The sequence below is a fragment of the Mustela nivalis genome (genome assembly GCF_964662115.1).
Source record: "Mustela nivalis genome assembly, chromosome: 6".
Classification (NCBI taxonomy): domain Eukaryota; kingdom Metazoa; phylum Chordata; class Mammalia; order Carnivora; family Mustelidae; genus Mustela; species Mustela nivalis.
The window spans coordinates 84,354,677-84,376,415 of NC_139025.1; the positions used below are offsets into that span (position 1 = coordinate 84,354,677).

A 21,739-nucleotide genomic window follows, 5' to 3' on the forward strand; every position below is an offset into this window, starting at 1 on the left:
TTATTTTTAATTTTTTTTAGATTTACTTGTTTTTAGAAAGAGCATGAATTGGGAGGGGGGGCCAAGGGAGAGAGAGAATTTCCGGCATATTCCCCACTGAGTGCAGAGCCTGACGTGGGGGTTAGTCTCATGACCTTGAGATCATGACTGAGCCCAAACCAAGAATTGGATGCTCAACAAACTTAGCCACCCAGATGCCCCTTAACATGTTTTTAAAAAAAAAATTATGAAAATACATAAAATCTACCATTAATTATTCTCAAGTGCAAAGTGTTAATTATATGAAGTGTTGTACAACAGATCTCTAGAGCTTTTTTAAACAAATGAATATGTAATATTTCATTATAAGCATATACCATAATTTTGTTTATGCAGTCCTATATTTTTGGACATTTAATTCTTTCAATTTTGTTAAAATTTTGAGTTTTGCAGTAGAAATGTTTCTGGCCTAATCTTTGTCCACATCCTTGACTTTTTCTTCAAGTTACATTCTTGAATCAGGGAGGTAGACATTTTCATTAAAGTTTAATCTGAAGTAGATGTTTGTTTATTTCTTTCTCTTCTTTGACTCAGAAATACAGAGTTCCTTTTAATCTGTGGTTTAATGTCCAGAAACTTAGAGATTTTGGTTCAGTTAATCTTGGGTGGGGCCTGGACATCTATATGTTTCAAAATCTTCATAGTTAGGACCATTTCTGTCTGTCTTTCTTTCTTTCTTTTTTTTTTTTTTTTTTTTTTTTTTTTTTTTTCAGAGAGAGTGCAAGTGGGTTGGGGTGACAAGAAAGAGAATCCTAAGCAGGCTCCACACTCAGTGCGGAACCTGAAGTGAAGCAGTGCTTGATCTCACAGACCTGAGATCAGGACCTGAGCTGAAATTAAGAGTCAGGTGCTTATCCAGCTCATCCATCCAGGCGCCCCAGTTAGGAACTATTTCTATCTAGTTAGTGGACACAGAAGTACTTGTCAGAAGTATGTGTGTGTGTGTGTGTGTGTGTGTGTGTGTGTGATTTTTGTAGAAGACATTTGGAACGTAGACCCATTTAAAATGCTTAGAAAAAAACTTCTTCTTTTTTACCTTAGGAACGAATGATTACACACTTTGAAAGGTCCAAAATGGAGTAAAAAAAATGGGAAGATGTGCAGTTGAAGATGGCAATATCTGGGAAGAGATCAGCTTCTGTGTTAATCTTCTACACTCCTCCATGGAATTAAAGGAGGCAGTGAAACCTGATCTGTTCCTTGACCTTTGTGCATTGGAGCTGGTGAGAGGTGTCAGAACAAGGAGAACATCTTACTGAAAACAAGTTCATAGGATGAGAAAGATCTACAAGTGTTTTATTTACAACATTGATGCCCCTTTCCTTCCCATACCCTGACATGGATGTTTATGCAACTTACGTGTGTTGTTCCTGAGCCTTCTATAATGTTTCAATTGTTTAATCTATCAAACTAAAAAGTTTAACATCTTCTAAAGAACTGTGACATCAACGCCATAATATGTAATCTCCAGGAGCAACTGCCTATAATTTTTATTTATTTAGGGAGTTACATAGGTGATGGGGGAAATTGTTAATTATTTTTCCATTTCCTGAGAAGCCAAGGTTATATCTCACAGAAGTGGTTTGGAGACAAAAAGAGTCCTGACTTCTGGAGCCATGGTTTGGTGATTTAAAACAAAAAGAAGAGCACGCAAGAGAGAAACCTGTTACAGTATGATTCAGATCATTTAAAAAAAATCAAGTGCAATTTTGTTTACAAATGGTGTATATTAAAGATTTTTCTATTTCAGATGTACTTTAGAGAGAAATATTAGCTTAACTCTTGACATCTGCTTTTGTGACACATCCCATTGCTGGCAATGTGGTGCACACTCCAGAACTTTTAACTACTGTTTTGTAAGCCTCCAAGGGCAGCGGCATTGTGGAATCCTAGGCAATGCTTTGTTTGCCTTCATGCTATTCACTGGGTGTTGCACTAGATGCAAAGAGGCACTCCATCTAAGTGCTTGTGAGTGAGCGCCCTGCTCAAGGAACTGTAGTGCTTAAGCGGAGCTAATACAAAGGAAACAGGTCCTTCTGGCTTAACTGAAACAGTTTTCCTGCATGAAGTAGTGTGGAGGCCCTGGACTGCTGCTCATTCTTTAGGATTGACTGTTCTTACACCTGGTGTTGGTTTAGAGACTTTATAAGAGACATCACAAGGTGATGGGATTCATTTGAAGCACTATTTTTCTGTTTTAATGGTTTTGTCCAATTTTGCCTTCCCGAGATTTTTGTTCTACATAAAAAGTTCATGCCACTTTTTAATATAAAAAAATTTTAACAAAATTAATATATCTTCCTCATTTTTTCCCCAGATTTGCCTCTAAAGACCCTTCTTCCTAAACTCTTGTGGGAATTTTCCCTTCATGGTTTTTGTTCTACATCATCTAATTGTGAAACCAGTGACCACATGACCACAGTCTTCACTAACTCATACAATAGTGAAAGTGTTTTAAAATCTTTCTATAGCTGTTTGCTATGGTTATTTAAAAAAGAAAAAAATTACCTAGGCAGTATCTCTAAGGAACAATATGAAGGGCTGACTGTATTCTCAGGTTAACCCATTAGCAAAAGGCTAGTGGTACTACTGTGTGCTTCTCTTCTTCCATACTGAAACTTAGCAAGTGAAAAATAGTTATAATGCAGCAAGATGGTTGGTCAAATATTTTTTGATGGTGGTTAGATGTTGACTTAAGACTAGGGGAAAAATCACTGTGTTAAGCAGGAGTGTAAAGTAAATTATGTAGACTTGATAATTCTCTCTGCTTTCTCTTAATGGGTCATGTCACTGTGATTAGATACAGTGTATCATTTCTTAAAACTGGTTCAGAAGTAGGTTATAGTATCACATAGATCTATTTAGTTCTTAGTCCTTGGGCCTGAAACTATTAGGTATTAGGCCTTCTTCCAGTACAGCAGCTGGCAATTCTAAATTTGCGAGGTGTTTATGTGGTGAAAATCAGCCATAACACTTGATTTATTTAGCAATTTTTGTGTTAGTATTAACACCTTGAAAATATTTCACTGGATTATCAGAAAGAACATTTGGTAAAGATGGGACAACTATCCTAATTTACAAGTGAAGAAACTGCCATTGTATAAAGATGAAGGGAGGGTGGAATAAATAAACTGACCAAGTCCATATTAAAAAAATATATTTTATTTATTTATTTGTGAGAGAGAGAGCACGAGAGGGAGGGGAGGGACAGAGGGAAAAGCAGACGCCCCACTGAGCAGGGAGCCCAATGCAGGAATTGATCCTGGAACTCCAGGATCATGACCTGAGCTGAGGGCAGTTGCTCAACCTAGCCACCCAGGTACCTGAGGCTATTTTATTTTGTTTATTTATTTTAAAGATTTTATTTATTTGCCAGAGAGAAAAACAGTGATAGAGGGAACACAAACAGGGGGAGAGGGAGAGGGGAAAGCAGGCTTCCAGCCAAGCAGGGAGCCCAGCGTGGGCCTCGATCCCAGGACCCTGGAATCACACCAGAGCAGAAGGCAGATGCTCAACGACTGAGCCACCCAAGTACCTATTTATTTACTTTTTTAAAGACTTTATGGGGCGCCTGGGTGGCTCAGTGGGTTAAGCCGCTGCCTTCGGCTCAGGTCATGATCTCAGGGTCCTGGGATCGAGTCCCGCATCGGGCTCTCTGCTTGGCAGGGAGCCTGCTTCCTCCTCTCTCTCTCTCTGCCTGCCTCTCCATCTACTTGTGATTTCTCTCTGTCAAATAAATAAATAAAATCTTTAAAAAAAAAAAAAAGACTTTATGTGTCAGAGAGAGAGAGATGAAGAAAGGAGCACAAGCAGGGAGAACAGCTGGCAAAGGCAGAAGCGGGCACCCTGCTGAGCAAGGAGCTGGATACAGATGTGGTATTGGATCCCAGGACCCCAAGATCCCAGGATCATAACCTGAGCTGAAGGCAGACTCTTAACTGACTTGACTCACCCAGGCGTTTTTTTTTGTTGTTGTTGTTTTGTTTTTTAACTTATAGACTCACCCCTTTTTTCATTTACATTTTTGCTTTAGACCCAAATGCTTACTTTTATGACCTACCTCCTATTTCTTGTGGATGTTTGGCAGGGGGTTGGGGGGGTTGGGGGGTTTGCATCATTATTGCAGTGGTTTTCCAAATTTTAAAGTGCATGGACTCACTTTGGGGACTTACTAAAGTACATACTGCTGATACCTACCCCTACCCCCCCCCACCGCCATATTCTGATTCAGTAAGTCAGGAATGAGGCCCAAGACTGCATTTCTAAGTTACCAGGTAGTGTTGATGCTACTGGTCTAGGGACCACACTTAGAGAACTACTACCCTGGAACAACCTTTAAAAAAGGGTAAGGTTGTGATTATAATGGTAATGCAAAAACCATTTACTGGGTGTTTAGAGTGGGTCAGGAGTTGCTAAGCGCCCACAGCGCTAAGTTTGTACGGAACACTACCAACCGTTTGCAGATAAGAAAACAAAGCTTCTGGAGATTGATTTAAACGTCACAGCTAATTTCCTAAATGGCAGAAATTAGCCATCCAGGCTAGCAAGCCAAAGCCCGAGTTAACCACCATGCTACACTGCCTGAGGCAGTTTTAAGAACTAACCCCCCCGCCCCCCGCCCTCCCGCCACGCTTTTTTGTTAACCCCCATTGCTAGTCGGCTCCATGACAGAGAGGCTCTGGGTCCCCAGTAGAGGTGGTGGCCCAAATGCCACAGCATTCCTCGAAGGCGCGTTAGAGGCTGGGGCGGAAGGGGCGGGGTTTCTACTGCGGAAGAGGCGGGCTTAGCCCGGCAGGAAGTCCGGTGTTGATGGCTGTGTTGTCGTATGGCCTGTAGGTAGGATCCCGGTCCAGCATCACGGTTGGCCCTTCCACTGGGCTGGTTCCCGGCCGAGGCCTGGCCCTGCCCGACCCATTACGGGTGAGGCTGCCGAAGTGACTGCTCGCCGCCATGCACGACGCCTTCGAGCCCGTCCCGATCCTAGAAAAGCTACCTCTGCAGATCGACTGTCTGGCTGCCTGGGGTGAGCTGAGGGTTCCAGGGGCCGAGGCGGGGTCGGCGCAGAGGCTGTTCCGACCTTTCACAAGGCTGGGAAAGTGGACGGGCATCTGGCTGTATAAACTCCAGTCGGACACTGTCCGAAAGACCTGGGATGAGGGAGGGCATTTACAGTGGGACTGTTGGGGCAGTCCTCCGGAACCCAGTCATTTTAAGTACGTTTACTCTTGCTTTCGGTACAGAGTTGAAGGTTGAGCTTTTCTTATTAACTGTACTGAGCTTTGGCTCCTTTCGAGAACCAATAAGTCTTCAGTTTGGAGGGGCAAGCAGTGGGGAGTTTTTAACTTGCCCGGGGCTTGAACTTGCCCGGATGATTCTGTTGTTTTCTAGATGAAAAACAACACTATTTTAGGGGCACTAAATGCGTTAACACCATATGTCTTTTTTCCTTAGTGGTCACTCATCGTTCACTTATTATTATTGTAGTTAATTCACGTTGTTGTTCTAAACTCAGTCTAGCCAAGTGGCTTGACTGCCTTATATTCAAAGTGACCAAGCTACTTAACTATGTGGGCAGAAGAGCATCATTCGAGGCTGTCATGAAATCTAACCTATTAAAAATTTGTGTGATCCTCTTGGGATCGGCCAGTACAGAAAGCAGGGTCGGGCATCTCTTGTATGCTCTAGAATAGAAATGGTTTCAGGGGTCTAACTAAACCTTGACTCTTAATTATGAACCGTATACTTTTAGAATGGTTGTGTCTGATAACAGTCACCAAAGACCAAAAAAATAATTTCAGTCTTTCTTGTTAATGCCCAGGTACTAGAAATAAGGGCCATGAAAAGGTGTCTCAGAAGCTTCATCAGATCTTATACTGAGCTAGGTACCCAAGATGGGCCTGATGGAATCTGGTGGTGCCTGGCATCTTTTGCATTGTTTATGGACATTGCCACCCAGGCAGTCTTGCAGAGTTCTTCACAGCCTTTTCAGTAGGGTGCTTTCACTACAGGTCTTCATGTTAATGTACACAGTCTTGCCTCTAGCAGCCCTGGGCTTCTTTAAAATCACGCCTCCACAGTAAGCTTTCCTAGTCCCTTGGGTTAAGGAGAGAATCTTGCTTCCTCCGAATATCTCAAGAAAACCTCCATTTTCTGTTATTAAGTGCTTAGCAAAGATCAAAAATAAATAGAGGAGAAAAAGAAATTTAAAAAATGAAAGACTTGACACTGCACAAAGGGACACATTCCCCTAATTCTTCATCAGATATATATTAAATACCTATATGGCGCAGTTTCTCTGCTGAAAACAAGGATAAAGGGATGAATAAGAAACCGTGCTTGTGCTCCTAGGACACACAGTGAGGGACAAAGTCATAAGAACAGATTATGATACAAGATAAATGATACTGGAGGCATATGCTGCCTATTATAGAAACATGGAGGAGGGGTACCCAGCTCAGCCTAGGACATATGCTTCTGGAAAGGGTGAATGCAGCTGCTTAACATGCTTTACTTAGCTTGCCATAATCCTTGACTGATACACTATGGAACTAGTACTACATGTATCTTATCCTCTCACCAGTCCACTTTGTCACACTATAAAGATTCCCTATACTTGAGCTTTTCAGAAAGATAGTTTTGAAATGCTAGGTAATTTTTTCTACCTTCATCTCCCAGCCTACAGGAGAAATGCTTATACCTTCTAGGATGCTGTGGGAGGTATTGGGCTGCAAGAGGCTGTTTACCACCTCTTGACTCAAAGCTGTTTTCAGACTTAAGCAGCAGTGAATATTGGTATATCTAGTTGTTACCCCTTTTACCTAAAATTCATCCAGGAGCCTCCCAAAGCCAGATCATGCAGGGCCAGACAATATTTGAGAGACACCATAATCCATCTCTTGGGAAATGGAAATGGGGATACTGATGATGAGGATGACTTCTCCCTAAACTCCAGAGTTATAGAATCCAGCTGCCTTTTCAGCACCTTCAAATGGATGTCTAATGGCATGACCATAATGGTTCTTGATTCCACTCTTCCAAAACACGTTTGTCCCCCTGTATCCCGCATCTCAGCAAATGACATTTCTGTTCCCATTTTTTGCTGATGATTTTGGAGCCATTCTTCACTTCTCTTATACACCACATCCAATCTGTCTGCAAATCTTATCTGTTTCACCTCCAGGTGAAGTCTGGAATTCAGTCACTTGTCTCCATCTGCACTATTTCTATTCTGCTGAAAGCACCACCTCTCTCATCTGAATTACTGTAGTAGTCCTCTGACTGATCACCCTGTCTTTGTCACTGTGCCACTTTTAGTCTTTTATCCACACAGAGGAAGAGTGATCCCTTGAAAACTGGATCTGATTGCATCTCTCCTCTACTCAGAACCCTTTAGTAGCTTACTGTCACAACTAGAATAAGTTCCAAAGTCCTTTCTGTGCTTTCTACATCTGACATCATCAGACCTGTGGTAGTAGCTTCCTCTCATCTACCCCATCTATGCTCTTAGCTCCTGCTCTGTTCTACTAGTCACAGTCTTCCTTGTTCCATAACACACAAAGCACGTACCTACCTCGGGGCTTCTGCGCTTGTTCTTTTCCTCTGCCTGGCACTCTCTTGCTCTAAATATTACAGAACTCATTTCTCATTTCCTTCGGGTGTCTGCTGAAATGTCACATAAATCAGCAAGACCTTTTCTAACGATGCTATATAAAAGACAAGGTGCTATTCTTACTCAGCCTTATCTTTCTTCTTGTCATGGATTGTCACTTAATGCTATTTTATGTTATATTATTGTCTCTCTCCATATTAGAATATAAATTCCTTCAGAACTGGAACTTAGTTTGTACATTGCTTTATTTGTAGTTCCTGGAATAGTTCCTTATAATGGTATTCATTAAATCTGTTGAATGAATGAATTAATATTAATTGATATTAATAGTAACAGATTGCATTTATTGAGTACTAATCCTTATTAAACTTTTATGAAATAATACCTCCATTTTACAGAGGAGTAACCTGAGAATCTGAGTGATATTTCCAAGGTCACATATCCAGTAAATCATGTCTTATTCTGGACCCCGGTTCCCAAAATATAATATATATTCAGAACCTTTTAAAGAAAATGCAGATGTGCATTTGTATCTGTGTCTCTGTATGTGTGTCTACACATTCATTCTTCTATTTTCCAAAGAAATGGTAGGATAAAAAGGACTAAGGTGGTTGCCTCTAGCAGATGGAGAAAACAGGGAGAGTGGACAAGGATGGAAGCTAGACTTCCTACAGTTTTAGCATTGGAACGACATAGATGCATCATATAATTAAAAATTGACTTAAAAAGTGTGGGTTTCAGGTCACCACTGCAGAATTATTGTGTCAGAATCTCTGGGAACAGCACTATGCAATTTGCATTTTTAATAAGTTCAGGTGATTCTGATGCAGCTAAACAGGCTTATGCTTTAAGAAACACTGTTCTTTGCTCTATGACCTCAAAAAGGGAAGTGACCACTACCTATTTCATTTCTGTATTCCCTGCAGTGGCCAGCATTGGGCCAGGAATGAAACTGCTTATCACATGAGCTTGGACTAGTTTGTAGTTGGATGAAGTTTCATTAGGGTAATTATGAGCAAGATGGCCCAGCACTTACTCATTCTGCAGGAGGAATAAAGTCCAGCATTGTGGCTCAGCATTAGGCTGTTAAGAGTTTTCTAGAGCTGATTCACATTTGTTTATGTATATGTTACCAACAGACTACACCGTTTTTGTAGTATGTCCCACTTTCTGATTTGCTGTATTGAATCTTGGAAGGGACTGTCCATTCCATTCTGTGTCTGCTCTGCAAACCTCTTTCTCTGTGCTTTGCCTCCATGATTGTATTATATGATGACATGTCATAGACTGTGGAGGCCCAAAGATGGGTCAGGTCCTGTGGTCACCTGAGCCCCCACCGACTTTTTTTTTTAATTAAAAAAATTTTTTAATCAAAGATTTTATTTATTTGAGAGAGAGAGAGACAGAAAGAGAGAGAGCAGGAGTGGGGTGAGGAGCAGATGGAGAAGCAGGCTCTCTGCTGAGCAGGGAGCCCATGCAGGGCTCCATCCTGGGACTCTGGGATCATGACCTGAGCAGAAGGCAGATGCTTAACAGGCTAAAATTACCCAGGCACCCCCCACCCCTGACTTCTCTAACCAAATCAAGCCTCTTCAAGGTTGTATGCCATGAGTGCATCTGGGTAATGTGCTGTTTTCCCTTGAGTGTGAGGCTTAGTAATGTGTGTGTGGTGCTTTTACTACTTAAAGGAAAATACTTTATATGTATAAGTGGTTTTTCCCCCTAGCACCTTCAAATGAACATGTGAAAAGGGTTAAATAAAACCTCAATTAAAAAATTTTAAATTTGGGCTCATGTGCGGCTCAGTTGGTTAAGTGGCTTCCTTTAGCTCAGGTCATGATCCTGGGGTCCTGGAATCGAGTCCTGCATCGGTCTCCCAGCTCCACGGGGAGTCTGCTTCTCCCTCTGACCTTCTCCCCTGTCATGCTTTCTCTCACTCTCTCAAATAAATAAATAAATATCCTCAAAAATTTTTTTAAAAAATTTTAATGAATATATCTGATCCTGTTTTCTGACCAATAGACATTTGATAAATAACATCTCTTGGCAAGGAAACATTTCAGTAAAATGGAAAGTAGATCCTTGAATGTCATGCTTATGAGTTTGACTTCATATTTTGGTAGTGCTCATGAGGATGTAAGCACCAGTGTGACAGTCTCACAGATGGAAAGACACATATAATGAGACCAGTTGAGGCCATCACAGGGGTCCCTGGAGGGACTGGGATATGGCTTTTGCAAGCTACCTTGTAGAGCTAAAATTGATAGGAATTGCAGACCAGAGTGTTAAGATGTGGCTGTTAAAAGAGATAAAGGAAAACAGGAGCTGGTAGGGATTTGGGGAGCAGAGTTCGGATGGAAGAATGGGGAAGATGGTGAATATTCTTTTGGCCTTTTGGTTATAGATTTTTATGTATGTTATAAGTGAGTTAAAAAAAACTTCCACCTCATTATTTATATCTGAAATAGCAGTGGGTGTCCTGGAAATCAACTTCAGTATTCAACTGCTCAGTACAGTGATATCTATAAGTAGAATTCTAAGCACAATATCTTTTACAGAGCAAGCATTGTGAACTTGTTTCTTTGTTTTCTGTGTTCTGCTCCAACATAAATCTCCAACATTCCTTTAGAGCCAGTGTTATTTTTGATTTCTCTTAATGTCATTAAGAGCACATTCTGTCTTACTTTCTGTGTCCTGCCTTTGCTTTAAAACACGAGAGAAGTCAGAATCACTATTTTTTTGGAAGACTGAGGACATCAACCTGGAAAAATGTTCCTGATGTGGCCTCTGGCCTGTTTTTATAAATACAGCCAGTGCCTTGCAGACACCCTTTGGCCAACACCCATTCTTTTGACATAGGATGCCTTCGTAATTGCTTCACAGCCTGTGGTTATATCCTGACGCTTCTACACACATCTTCCTACATGTATGACTCTGGACAAAGTACTTATCCCCTAGGCCTCAACTTCCTCATCTGTGAAATGGAGATTTATAAGAAGGACTTACCTCAAAGGATACTTGTGAGGATTAATGAAGTAGCATGTGATATGTGCTTAGCATTTCCTGGAGCACAACACATGCTCAATAAAGTTTATCTGTTTGTATCATTATCCAAGAGAGTTTATGAAAGGAATGAATGACCTTTTATAGTATCTAAAAGCTGAGGAAGTATCTGTACATGCTTAACTTCCCTGAATGAGTTAATATAGATCTGACAGGGTAATTATTTAAACCCTATTGGAGCCTCTTTTAGCACAGACCAGTGTCTCCCAAAATGTGGTCCTTGAACCAGCAGCATTAGTGTTACCTGGGAACTTGTTAGAAATGGATGTATTCAGGCCCACTGCGAGACCCGCTGAATTGGAAACTGAGGGCAGGGCCTAGCAACCTGTTTTAACAAATCCTCAATTAATTCTGATACATACCAAAGAACCGCTGGCATAGACCAGTTTTCTTTTTTTTAATAAGAACTTTATTGAGATGTAATTCATCTACCATACAATTCACCCAGTTAAGATGTACAGTTAAGTGGTTTTTTAGTACAGTGCAAGTCTTGCCACAGTCAGTCTTAGAACATTTCATCACCCTAAGAAAAACCCCATTACCCATTGGTATTTACTCCCCCATTTTCCTGTAAACCCACCAGCCTTAGACAACCACTAATCTGTCTCTATAGATTTGGCTACTCTGATATTTCATATAAATAGAGTCATAAAATATGTAGCCTTTTTCGTCTGGCTTCTTTCATGTAGAGTAATGTCAGGTTCATCTCTATTATATAGGAATGTATCCCTATTTAAGCATGTATCCACACTTCATTCCTTTTAATGGCTGGTTAATATTCCATTGTATGGATAGATTTGTGGCATTTTGTTTACTTATCCATCAGTTGATGTACTTTCAGCTGTTAGAGATACCGCCGCTCTGAACATCTGTGTACAAGGTTTTCTGTGGGCATATGTTTTCATTTCTCTTGTGTATATGCCCGGGGTAGAATTGCTGGGTCACATGACAACTCTATGTATAATCTTTTGGGGAACTGCCAGACTGTTTTCCAGAATGACCGCACCATTTTATATTCCTGCCAACAACATGTGAAGGTTCCAATTTCTTCACATCTTTGTCAACACTTTCTTTTTATATCTGCTAGACCGTCATTTAAGATAATGAGTTCTGTAAGCTTAATATTCTTATTTTCCCTAAAGTAAAAGCATTAAACCTTTAAAGGGTGCTGTTTAGTTTTGTTTCTGCTATTAGTTACCTAGTTTCATGTTTACACTATCCATTTTATGATTTTATAAATTTGTATCTTATTTTTGGTCAGTCTGATTTTGAAACACTGAAGGCAAGGACATTTTTTATTCTCTAATATGTCTGGTAATGATACTTTTTTTGATGGGTTGCTTCTCAAACATTTCTTGAATATAAATAGTCCTTAGCTTTGCAAAACACCTGCTATCAAAAGCAACTCATTTTCTGGCCCGTTTGAGTTCTGATTACAAGCCCCAGCTCAAGAAATAGGGTTTTACTAAAGCTGACTGACCTTTATCTCTGCTCTTTTCTCTTCCAGAGGAATGGCTTCTTGTTGGCACCAAACAAGGACATCTTCTTCTCTATAGGATCCGGAAGGACACTGGTAAGTGGCAGCTTTCCAGCCTCAAGAGAGAGGTGACTTACTACTCATGCAAAAAATTGTGATGGTCAGCCAGTATACAGCTGTGAAATCAGTGATTCCTGGCCCTTTAAAAATGATGGGGGTTGAGAGTAGTACAGTGGGAAAGTAGGGAGAAGCATGAGAAAATCTCTGGCATTTTTGTTTTTTATTTCTGTTTTTCTGTTCCCCTATCCTGATCTGGTAGGTGCAGTTGAGTATTCCTCCCCTCTTTGCTTACAGGAGAGTCACTGTCAAAAATAAGAAGTATAACTGGTGTGAATAAGATTTTTTTTTTTTTAAAGATTTTTTATTTATTTATTTGACAGAGAGAAATCACAAGTAGATGGAGAGGCAGGCAGAGAGGGGGGGGGGAAGCAGGCTCCCTGCTGAGCAGAGAGCCCGATGCGGGACTCGATCCCAGGACCCTGAGATCATGACCTGAGCCGAAGGCAGCGGCTTAACCCACTGAGCCACCCAGGCGCCCCGTGAATAAGATTTTTGCATGAATGATGTGGTAGTAGGAAACAAATTAGGAACCACAATTTTTGTTAACTTGTTTGGGGTGGACTAGGAGAGAGGAGGCCCAGGTTTAGGCTCAGCTTTCCTTCTTTTTGGCCAAATGACTGAGTAGGTCCTTTCCTTTGTCATTTTCCTCTTCTGTGAACTGTCTATCTCACAAAATTGTCAGGGTCAGATGCAAGGATTTTGAAAAGTAAAGCTCCAATCAGATGTGACTTTGTTAGTAAAAATGTAGATTAATAACTAAAGTATTTGAAATTTATTTTGTTAGGGTTTCCTCTGTTGGAGGGAAAAAAGCACCACACTTCCTTTTCCTGATTTTATTTCTATAGTCTCTTTATGGAAAATTGATGGTTTGGGATAATATACATTGGAGCTACAGAGTCTTTAGAAATCTGCTGTTAATGCCAGAGTGTGTTGGACCATATGAAATTGTCATTATTTGACTATATTAGGAAAAACAAAATTTCATGCCTTTCAACTCAATAAACTTTCTGTAGTAAATAGCTTAAAGTAAGATTGGAAATAGATACTTCCTTTTGGAACCTGGAGCAAGGGTAACATGGGAAAAAAAGGCATCTTCCTAGGGCATGTGGAGGGGAATTTCATTCTACTCATTTTAGGTTCCTTGGGTGGGAACATGTAAATTGGACTGACAAAAGACAGATTAACAAGAGAAAAACAAGTGTATTAACATGTATTACACATACACATGGGAGCACTCAGACATGGGTAACACAAAGGGGTTGTGGTTGGAATTTGGGCTTATATAACATCTTAACAAATGAACAACAAATTTTTAGAAAAGTGGCAAGACAAAGGAAAAGGACTTTGAGTTTCTAGGATGGCAAACTGTTAAAAGGCAGACACATGGGGGAACTAATGGAATACGGATGAGTAAAGTTTGTTAATAGATTGTTCTGGTGTCCTCTCTAGGCTGATAAGGGTCTAGAGCTATCTCTGCTGATTAAATGCTGTCCTTGGTAGAAAGGGGAGGAGGGACACCTTTATAAATGTATGTTCTGTTTTTAGGCAAATTAGAGGAAGGGAGAGAGCCTTTCTTTTTCTGCTTCTTCCCAGTTGCCTTCAGCTCAAAATAATTTGAGGGGGCATAATTTGGGGGGATGTATTCTGCTACCTATCACCAGTGGAGTAGGGAAGAGGAAGGCACCTGTTCAGAAGAGAAACCAGCAGAGGGTAAATTTCATTTCTAAGTTTTTCAGCTTTCCTTTAAAGCAGGGGTCAGTAAACTTATCCCAGAAAGGGCCAAAAAATAAATAGTTTAGGCTTCGTAAGCTCTGAGATCTCTGTTGTGACTACCAACTTTGCTATTTCAGCAAAAAACAGCCATAGACCATATGCAAAGGAGTGGCATGGCTGTGTTCCAACAAAACTTTATTTATAAAGACATGTCAAGGGCTGAATTTGACCCCAGGGCAGCACTTTGCTTGCCCTTGCTATAAATTTCTAGTTCTCAGGGCCAGAATATTTCTATTTTGTGACACTTATTAGACTATAATTTTAAAATTAAGCTTGCCTTGGATTTTATTCAGCATTTGACAACCATGATTTCACTGTCCACTGTAGGCTCAGATACTGTGCAGAACAGGGAAATAAGAGAGCTTAATATTCTTTACCCCAACAGATGAGCAGTTCTTTGTAGCTTCAGATACTAAATGCTATGATAAAGTGATTTGTTTGATATGTCATTTCTATATAAATGGTAGGGAATTGAAAAGTAGACCAGAAGAGTAACTCTCAACATAATGTAGTCTCAAACTGATAATATTAGTGCTAATATGACTTGGAACCCTGGTGCTGATTGTTCATGCCCTGTGATGGGTTCAGCATGGGACTTTTTTTTTTTTTTTAAAGATTTTATTTATTTATTTGACAGAGAGAGATCACAAGTAGGCAGAGAGTGAGAGAGGGAAGCAGACTTCCCGCTGAGCAGAGAGTCCGATGTGGGACTCGATCCCAGGACCCTGAGATCATGACCTGAGCTGAAGGCAGCGGCTCAACCCACTGAGCCACCCAGGTGCCCCAGCATGGGACTTTTGAGACATTCGTTCCTGGGACTCAATTTCTGCATAGGTAACTTGAGTAGCAGTGCGACCTGCCTTAGACAATTGGGAATCAGACTCTGTTTAGAAACTTGACTTCTCCCTGTATCCTTAGAGAACAGTTCAGTTCTGGCTCAGCTCTGGCCTATTTATGGCCCGAAAAAGAAATAGACTTGGGCCTCTATGAATCAGCCATAGAACTAAGTTGGTTCCTAAGTTTGAGATATTCCAAACCTAAATTAGGCTGCAACCAGACTGTCTTTCTGAGGAAGGAGAGAGGGTGATAAGGTGTCATGGAGAGACTGGAATTAGGGGTACCTGAGATCAGATGTTAGTCATTTCTTTGAGCTCGGAAATGCTTCTAGGCCTCATTAAACAGAGGCGTTAGATGAGCTCATATCAAATATCTTAACAGCTTCAGGTTTACATCAGTGCCATCACCTTAGAGCAGTTCTCAAAGTGTGGTTGGTAGACCCCACGGTGTCCTCAGGATCTTTTTAGAAGGTTTACCAGGTCAAAACTAAGTTCACAGTGCCACTGCACCATTTTCTCACTGACATTTATTGACATCTGCACTGATGGTAGCTAGAACTGCAGGCCCTTAGCATAAGTTCAGGACAGTGGTTAATGAGCTTGTTGGTATGTTGCTGTTCTCATTGTAGTTGTGGTGCTCTCCAGCTCGATCTCACTGTGGTTTCTGGTTTATTTTTTTCTTTATTTATTTTTAAAAAGATTTTATTTATTTATTTGACAGAGATCACAAGTAGTCAGAGAGGCCAGCAGAGAGAGAGAGGAGGAAGCAGGCTCCCTACCTAGGAGAGAGCCCAATGCGGGGCTCAATCCCAGGACCCTGGGATCATGACCCGAGCCGAAGGCAGAGACTCTAACCCACTGAGCCACCCAGGCGCCCCGGTTTCTGTTTTTTTTTAAACCAACTTTCATCTAAAGATGTTCTTTGTGCGGCAATAAAATTATTTTATTATATCCTGATCTTTGACAATATTTCTTTTTTCGTTTTTAAGATTTTATTTATTTATTTGACAGACAGAGACCACAGGTAGGTAGAGAGGCAGGCAGAGAGAGAGGAAGGGAAGCAGGATCCCTGCTGAGCAGAGAGCCCGATGCAGGGCTCGATCCCAGGACCCTGGGACCACGATCTGAGCCAAAGGCAGTGGCTTTAACCCACTGAGCCACCCAGGTGCCCCTTGACAATACTTCTTTTTAATAATCTCTGATGTAGTAAGAAGTACCATGTGCCAAGGTTTGAAGCACAGTGACTGCCTTGAGAAAAAGTTCTTGTTTGAGTTCTGAGCTGAACTGGCCACTTTTTCATGAAGCATCATTGTTGTTTAAAAGAATGACTGACAGACTATGGTTTTGCACACCATTTGGGTGTTTGGTGCATATTTTCTTTAAAACTGAACAAAGGAATCTGTCACTTCAAAGAAGACAACTGGAAGTATCTGTGGCTAACAGTCAGGCTAGGGCTTTCAGTAGAAAATTAGAATTGTGGAAAAATTATATCCACACCATGAACTCGACAGCTTCTCAGTACTTTTCTGATGACAGTGGAGGTGATAATGAATATGATGACATAGGACATATATATATGTGTCCTATAACAAAATATGCCAACATTTGGAAAATCTGTGTGATTCAGTGAACAATATTTTCCAGTGCATGAAGTTTCTAAATCATTCATGAGTAAAAAGATCCATTCAAAGTCTAAGACAGAGGGTGCCTGGGTGGCTTAGTCAGTTAAGTGTCTGACTCTTGAGCTCAGCTTGGGTCTTGATCTCAGGGTCATGAGTTCAAGCCCCACGTTGGGCTCCATGCTGGGTGTGGAGCCTGGTATTAATTTAATCAAATAATTAATTAATGTGTAAGAATAGCTAATTGACTTCAATTTGACAAGAAGTTTCATTAATAGGTTTCAGATTCCACATTGTTAGAAACGCCATTTGTCAAGTTTTCGTATGGTATCAAAGAAGAAGATGGACAATTATCTGAAAAAACTTTATTTTTTTATTAATTAAATTATTTTAAAGACTTTATTTATTTGACAGAGAGAGAGAGAGAGCAAGCACACAAGCAGGGGGAGCAGCAGAGGGAGAGAGACAGGCTCCTCACTAAGCAGGGAGCCCAATGCAAGACTCTTATCCTAGGACCCTGGGATCATGACCTGAGCCAAAGCAAATGATTAACCGACTGAGCCACCCAGGCACCCCATGAAAAAGCTTTAAAATATTCCTCCATTTTCCAGTTCTGTGTCCATGTGAGGACAGATTTTTGTCATCTCCTTCAATCAAAGCAGTGTATCAAAGTAGTACAGAAGCAGATGTGAGAGTCCACAATGTTCTATTAACCCAGACATTTAAAAGAGAATTACAAAATATAAAACAGTGCATTTTTTTTAATTTGGAAAAATAGTTATTCATTAAAATGTTATTTATGCTAACATGTAATGGGCTTATTACTAATATTTAAAATTAAGTTAATAAATACAGATTTTAAAAATTTCTCAGTCTTAATTTCCACCCTAGTATACATTGATAACTACGACCCATGTTAAAGTTTTGGGATTCTCAATTTTTAAGGCTGTGAAGGTGTCTTGAGGCCACAAAGTTTGAGAATCTCAATCTTAGGTAATTCAGCTTATGAAGAGAATCGTTGGAAGTAATAATAAAGCCCTTTTCAAATATAGAACTAGTTACCAAGCAGGAAGTGGCTGATTTTTTTTTTCTCATGAAATGTAATGGCAGAATACAGGACATGTTTATGAATCTCCCACAACTCCCGAGCCCTTTCATCTCCTCTGCTGAGGGACAGGTGGAAGAAGTAAGACCAGCTTTGGTGGCATGGGCACTTGTGGCTGCCTTGTAGATGCTCCACCGATTTTGGGGCCATGGACCCCACTAGCTGTGGAGAGCAGCTTGGGGTCAGCTGTGTGAACAGTTGGGAGGCAGGTGGCAGGGGATTGGCTCAGAACCTGGGCTTTACAGTCAGCCCTGAGTTTGCTTCTGGGCCGTCTTTCACCCACTGCTACCTAAGTGCATGACCTGTCAGGTCCCTCACATATGAAATTGGAATAATATCTACTCCTTGGGGGTAGTTGTGAGGATATTTATATATATGTGTGCATATATATAATTATATTTATATATATATATATATATTTAAACTTATATATGCTCAGTTTGCGATAGCTGCTATAATTATTGTGATAATTATTCTCTTTTTGACCTTTTGGTGACTTTTGAGGCTGACTGTTTTTGTCATCCCCACGAGGCTGGCATCATGTTTTTATGGTCTGTAACTTTCTTCCCTTTTTGTAATGTGCCAACCGATATGACATCTCCTGAGAGCAGCAGTAAGGGTAGACGCACTCAGTTACTTTAGCTGAGGGGGATGGTGTTGAGTGTTTGCTCTGTCCCGTGAAGCAGGATGTAGGGTAGCTGCTGGGCTTTTGTTGGTCTAGATCTAAGGATGTTTCGGGCTGGGTTTCATTGTTTGGGCTCTTACATTTGACTGTTACTTTTACAAGCACTTAGCCAAGGTGCTCTTTTGTAGGATAAGACCTTCAGACCCACAAGTACCTTGGCAGCTTCAGTGAGCTTCTGTGGTATGATTCTTTCCGCTAATGCCAAGTCAAGGTACATGAAACCCTCTGTTCTAAAATGGGAGTTGAAGGCAGCTTCCAGTACTTAGTGAAGACAGCTATCTAGTGTAGATCTCCAGCTTCCAGTCTTTTAGGAATTTTTAGATTCCTATAGAAGAGCCATGGGAGCAGCATTTTTTGTTGTGGTTGTTTTTACATGTTTGGAACTGTGAATGTTTGTTTCTTCCATAGGTTGCAACAGGTTTGAAGTGACACTAGAGAAATCCAATAAAAACTTCTCCAAAAAGATTCAGCAGGTAGGCAGTGATGATGGTCATTTCAAGAATGTTTGACTTCTGTGAGACCCTGTCAAAGCTAGAACTTTGATAACATTACTTACGAACTCTGAATTCTGTGCTGTCTGTTCTCCCACTTATTAGGGATCTGAGTTCATCTGTCATGTGTCTGAGATCCTCAATAATGAGCAGAAATTGCAATTACACATAAATATCCATCAGATCCCTGTTATTGGCCTAGACTCTTTTATTCCCTCTTTAGTACTGTTCTTAAGTGAACATTTGTTAAGCCTTGTTGGAAATGTTTAATTGAGTCTAATGATTTGTTCTTTTTCAGATCCATGTGGTTTCCCAGTTTAAGATTCTGGTCAGCTTGTTAGGTAAGAAAAGGAGTTGCAGTTGTATTGCCTGTGTCAAAAACCAAAAGCTATGACTTGATTAACCACTCTTTCATGCTTAATTTGACAGACATTGAAACTGACCTGTTCCAAACCAGACATGGCAGGGTACATGGGTATTAAAGGCAAGAGTATCCCTCATAAACTTGAGCTCTGCTCTCCAAGAAATGTCATTCATTCATTGGGCAGATACTCATTGAGCCCTGTTCTAGGCATTGGAGATACCAAATTGAATTAGACATGGTTTCTATCTTTGAGATTTATGTTCTGATTGTGAAGACTGAAATGACAGAAAGTAATCTTGATACAGTGTGGTAAGTTAACAATAGAAATTTATTAAAAATGTGGTGGATCTTAGTAAGGGAAGGACAACATCTTCTAGTGGATGATTAGGATTTTGGCAGGAAGAGAGGGGAAGGGAGAGCATTTTAAGCAGTGGCCTTGCGGTCTGGCCAATTTAGGATGTATGGTAGAGAGTGGCACAGTGGCAAGAGATAGGGAGAAACAGATCAAGACCAGACTATTCAGGCCTTGATAGAAAAGCCATAGACTCGGGGAGCCTGGGTGGCTCAGTGGATTAAAGCCTCTGCCTTCAGCTCAGGTCATGATCCCAGGGCCCTGGGATTGAGCCCCACATCGGGCTCTCTGCTCAGCAGAGAGTTCTGCCTCTCTGCCTACTTGTGATCTCTGTCTGTCAAATAAATAAATAAAATCTTAAAAAAAAAAGAAAAGAAAAGCCATAGACTCAAGTGAAGGCGGCCAGCGAGGCCTTTTCTTAACAAACCGAGGACTAGAAACTTGCCTCATGCTTTGTACTGTTCAGCCCAGGGCCCAAATGGTGGAATCATTTTAAACTTAGTTTGTAGGTGGAGGGAGAAATAAAGTAACTAAACCTTCATGAGTAAAATTAGATAGGAGGCCCAAGTGAAATTATTTTGCTTGCTTTGCTAGTAAAGAAATCCTTGCCATGGGATTGTACCAAATCCACAGAGGATTTCTTTTCTTTACTGAGGCTTCCAATGGAAGTAGTTTTGAAAGCCTGCTCTTGCACAAATATTGCATCACAAATTTCCAGACTTGAGAAAGACAGAGTGTGAGAATGCTTTGGTAGCAAAAGAGCTCTTCTGCATAAGCAGCCCAAATTTAAAGGCACAAAAGTGACCTCTCATTTTGTCATGTAATTCTGATAACAGACTGGAATAAATCATTGTTAGTGAAACCAAAGATACATCTTCAACCAACACTTGACAATTGGTTCTTCTCATTGTTAGTTACTTTTGTGTGTAGAGAATTGTGATAATTTATACTGCTGTTATACCTCCTTCCAAACAGAAAATAACATTTATGTCCATGACCTATTGACATTTCAACAAATCACTACCGTTTCAAAGGCAAAGGGAGCCTCACTGTTCACATGTGACCTCCAGGTAAGTGTAGGCAAGATGAAAATTGACTTCGTGTTTTAATAAATACGGTCTTTCTTAATATTCCTACCATTAGGTGGGAAGAATAACATTGATATACCAACCCAGCAGAGACTCCAGAGAAAGTGTTTGATTTTGGATTGTGTTAGAGAAATTTCCCCCTTTGTATGTGGTCAGAAGGGGAAACATTTGAGTTCCCTGTGTGTGCTAATTAGAGCACCAGACGTCTGTCTTGGCAGGAGGCAACTAACCCATGATAAAAGCCTTTGCCCATGGATAAATCATTAGTGGGAAAATCCAGACTTACTGGTATCATGAACATGGGACATTAAATTGATCTTGTTCTGAACAGGTGATTATATTCTTTGTCTTAGGGGTTTTTTGGTCTTTTGGGAAAGACATTTCTCCTTACTTATGCCAATTCATCATCCTTACATTATTAAGAATCTGCCTTACCCTTCTACTCAGCTTTGATCACTTTTTAGTCTTTGTGGTCTACATTGACCCTGCATTGTTTTATGCTTAGACATTTCTTTTCTTCTCCCTCCTTAAAGGGTTGAAAGTGGTTGCTGACACATGCTGATCCCTGACCAGCATGTACTGACAGCCATGAGTGGACAAACATTTAAGAAAAAAAGGAGTAAGCAGATACATAGGTGAAGGCCTTCCCTGGGCTCTTCCTGTGTGAATTATGAATGTCCAAGAGATTTGCCAGGGTTGGGGTCTTTGGCTGGCAGCCCTTGGAGGGGAAGTGCTCCTCAGCCTATTGTTTCTAAGAACATCTTAGAAAAAAAATGGTGTTCTTCCACTCAGTTTGTCTGGCAGGGGGACTTTATATTACAGGGGATTTTCAGATTAGTAGCCATTTCAAGGCAGAAAATCTCAAATTTAGCTGTCACCCAGTTACAGAGGCATCACATACACCACCTCATTTGTCCTGGGTGTCTCTTCCCAGCACACAGAGACCGGTGAGGAGGTGCTGCGGATGTGTGTCGCTGTGAAAAAGAAGCTCCAGCTCTACTTCTGGAAGGACAGGGAATTCCATGAATTGCAGGTGAAGTCCCCGTTCCCTGGTCTGTGTTGACTTACAGCTTGAAAGGCTTCCTGTTCAGTAAAACTGAAGGTCAGGGCTCTGGTCT

General features: G+C 40.7%; 2 protein-coding genes across 5 annotated transcripts in view; both read left to right on the forward strand.

The window, feature by feature from the left end:
* TMEM87A (transmembrane protein 87A) overlaps nt 1-2,327 on the forward strand; it is a 43,962-nt gene extending 41,635 nt beyond the window's left edge. For all 4 annotated transcript variants that reach the window (XM_082735468.1, XM_082735467.1, XM_082735469.1 and 1 more), the window contains exon 20: nt 1,081-2,327. In XM_082735468.1, the coding sequence (XP_082591594.1) occupies nt 1,081-1,122 (42 nt within the window). In that variant the 3' untranslated portion in view covers nt 1,123-2,327. The remainder of the gene's footprint in view (nt 1-1,080) is intronic.
* Nucleotides 2,328-4,795: 2,468 nt separating this feature from the next.
* The window catches only part of VPS39 (VPS39 subunit of HOPS complex), a 46,441-nt gene continuing 29,497 nt past the window's right edge, over nt 4,796-21,739 (forward strand). Inside the window, exons 1-6 of the mRNA XM_082735466.1 lie at nt 4,796-5,062; nt 12,219-12,284; nt 18,735-18,799; nt 19,116-19,158; nt 20,509-20,603; nt 21,556-21,654. Of these exons, the coding sequence (XP_082591592.1) occupies nt 4,990-5,062; nt 12,219-12,284; nt 18,735-18,799; nt 19,116-19,158; nt 20,509-20,603; nt 21,556-21,654 (441 nt within the window). The 5' untranslated portion in view covers nt 4,796-4,989. The remainder of the gene's footprint in view (nt 5,063-12,218; nt 12,285-18,734; nt 18,800-19,115; nt 19,159-20,508; nt 20,604-21,555; nt 21,655-21,739) is intronic.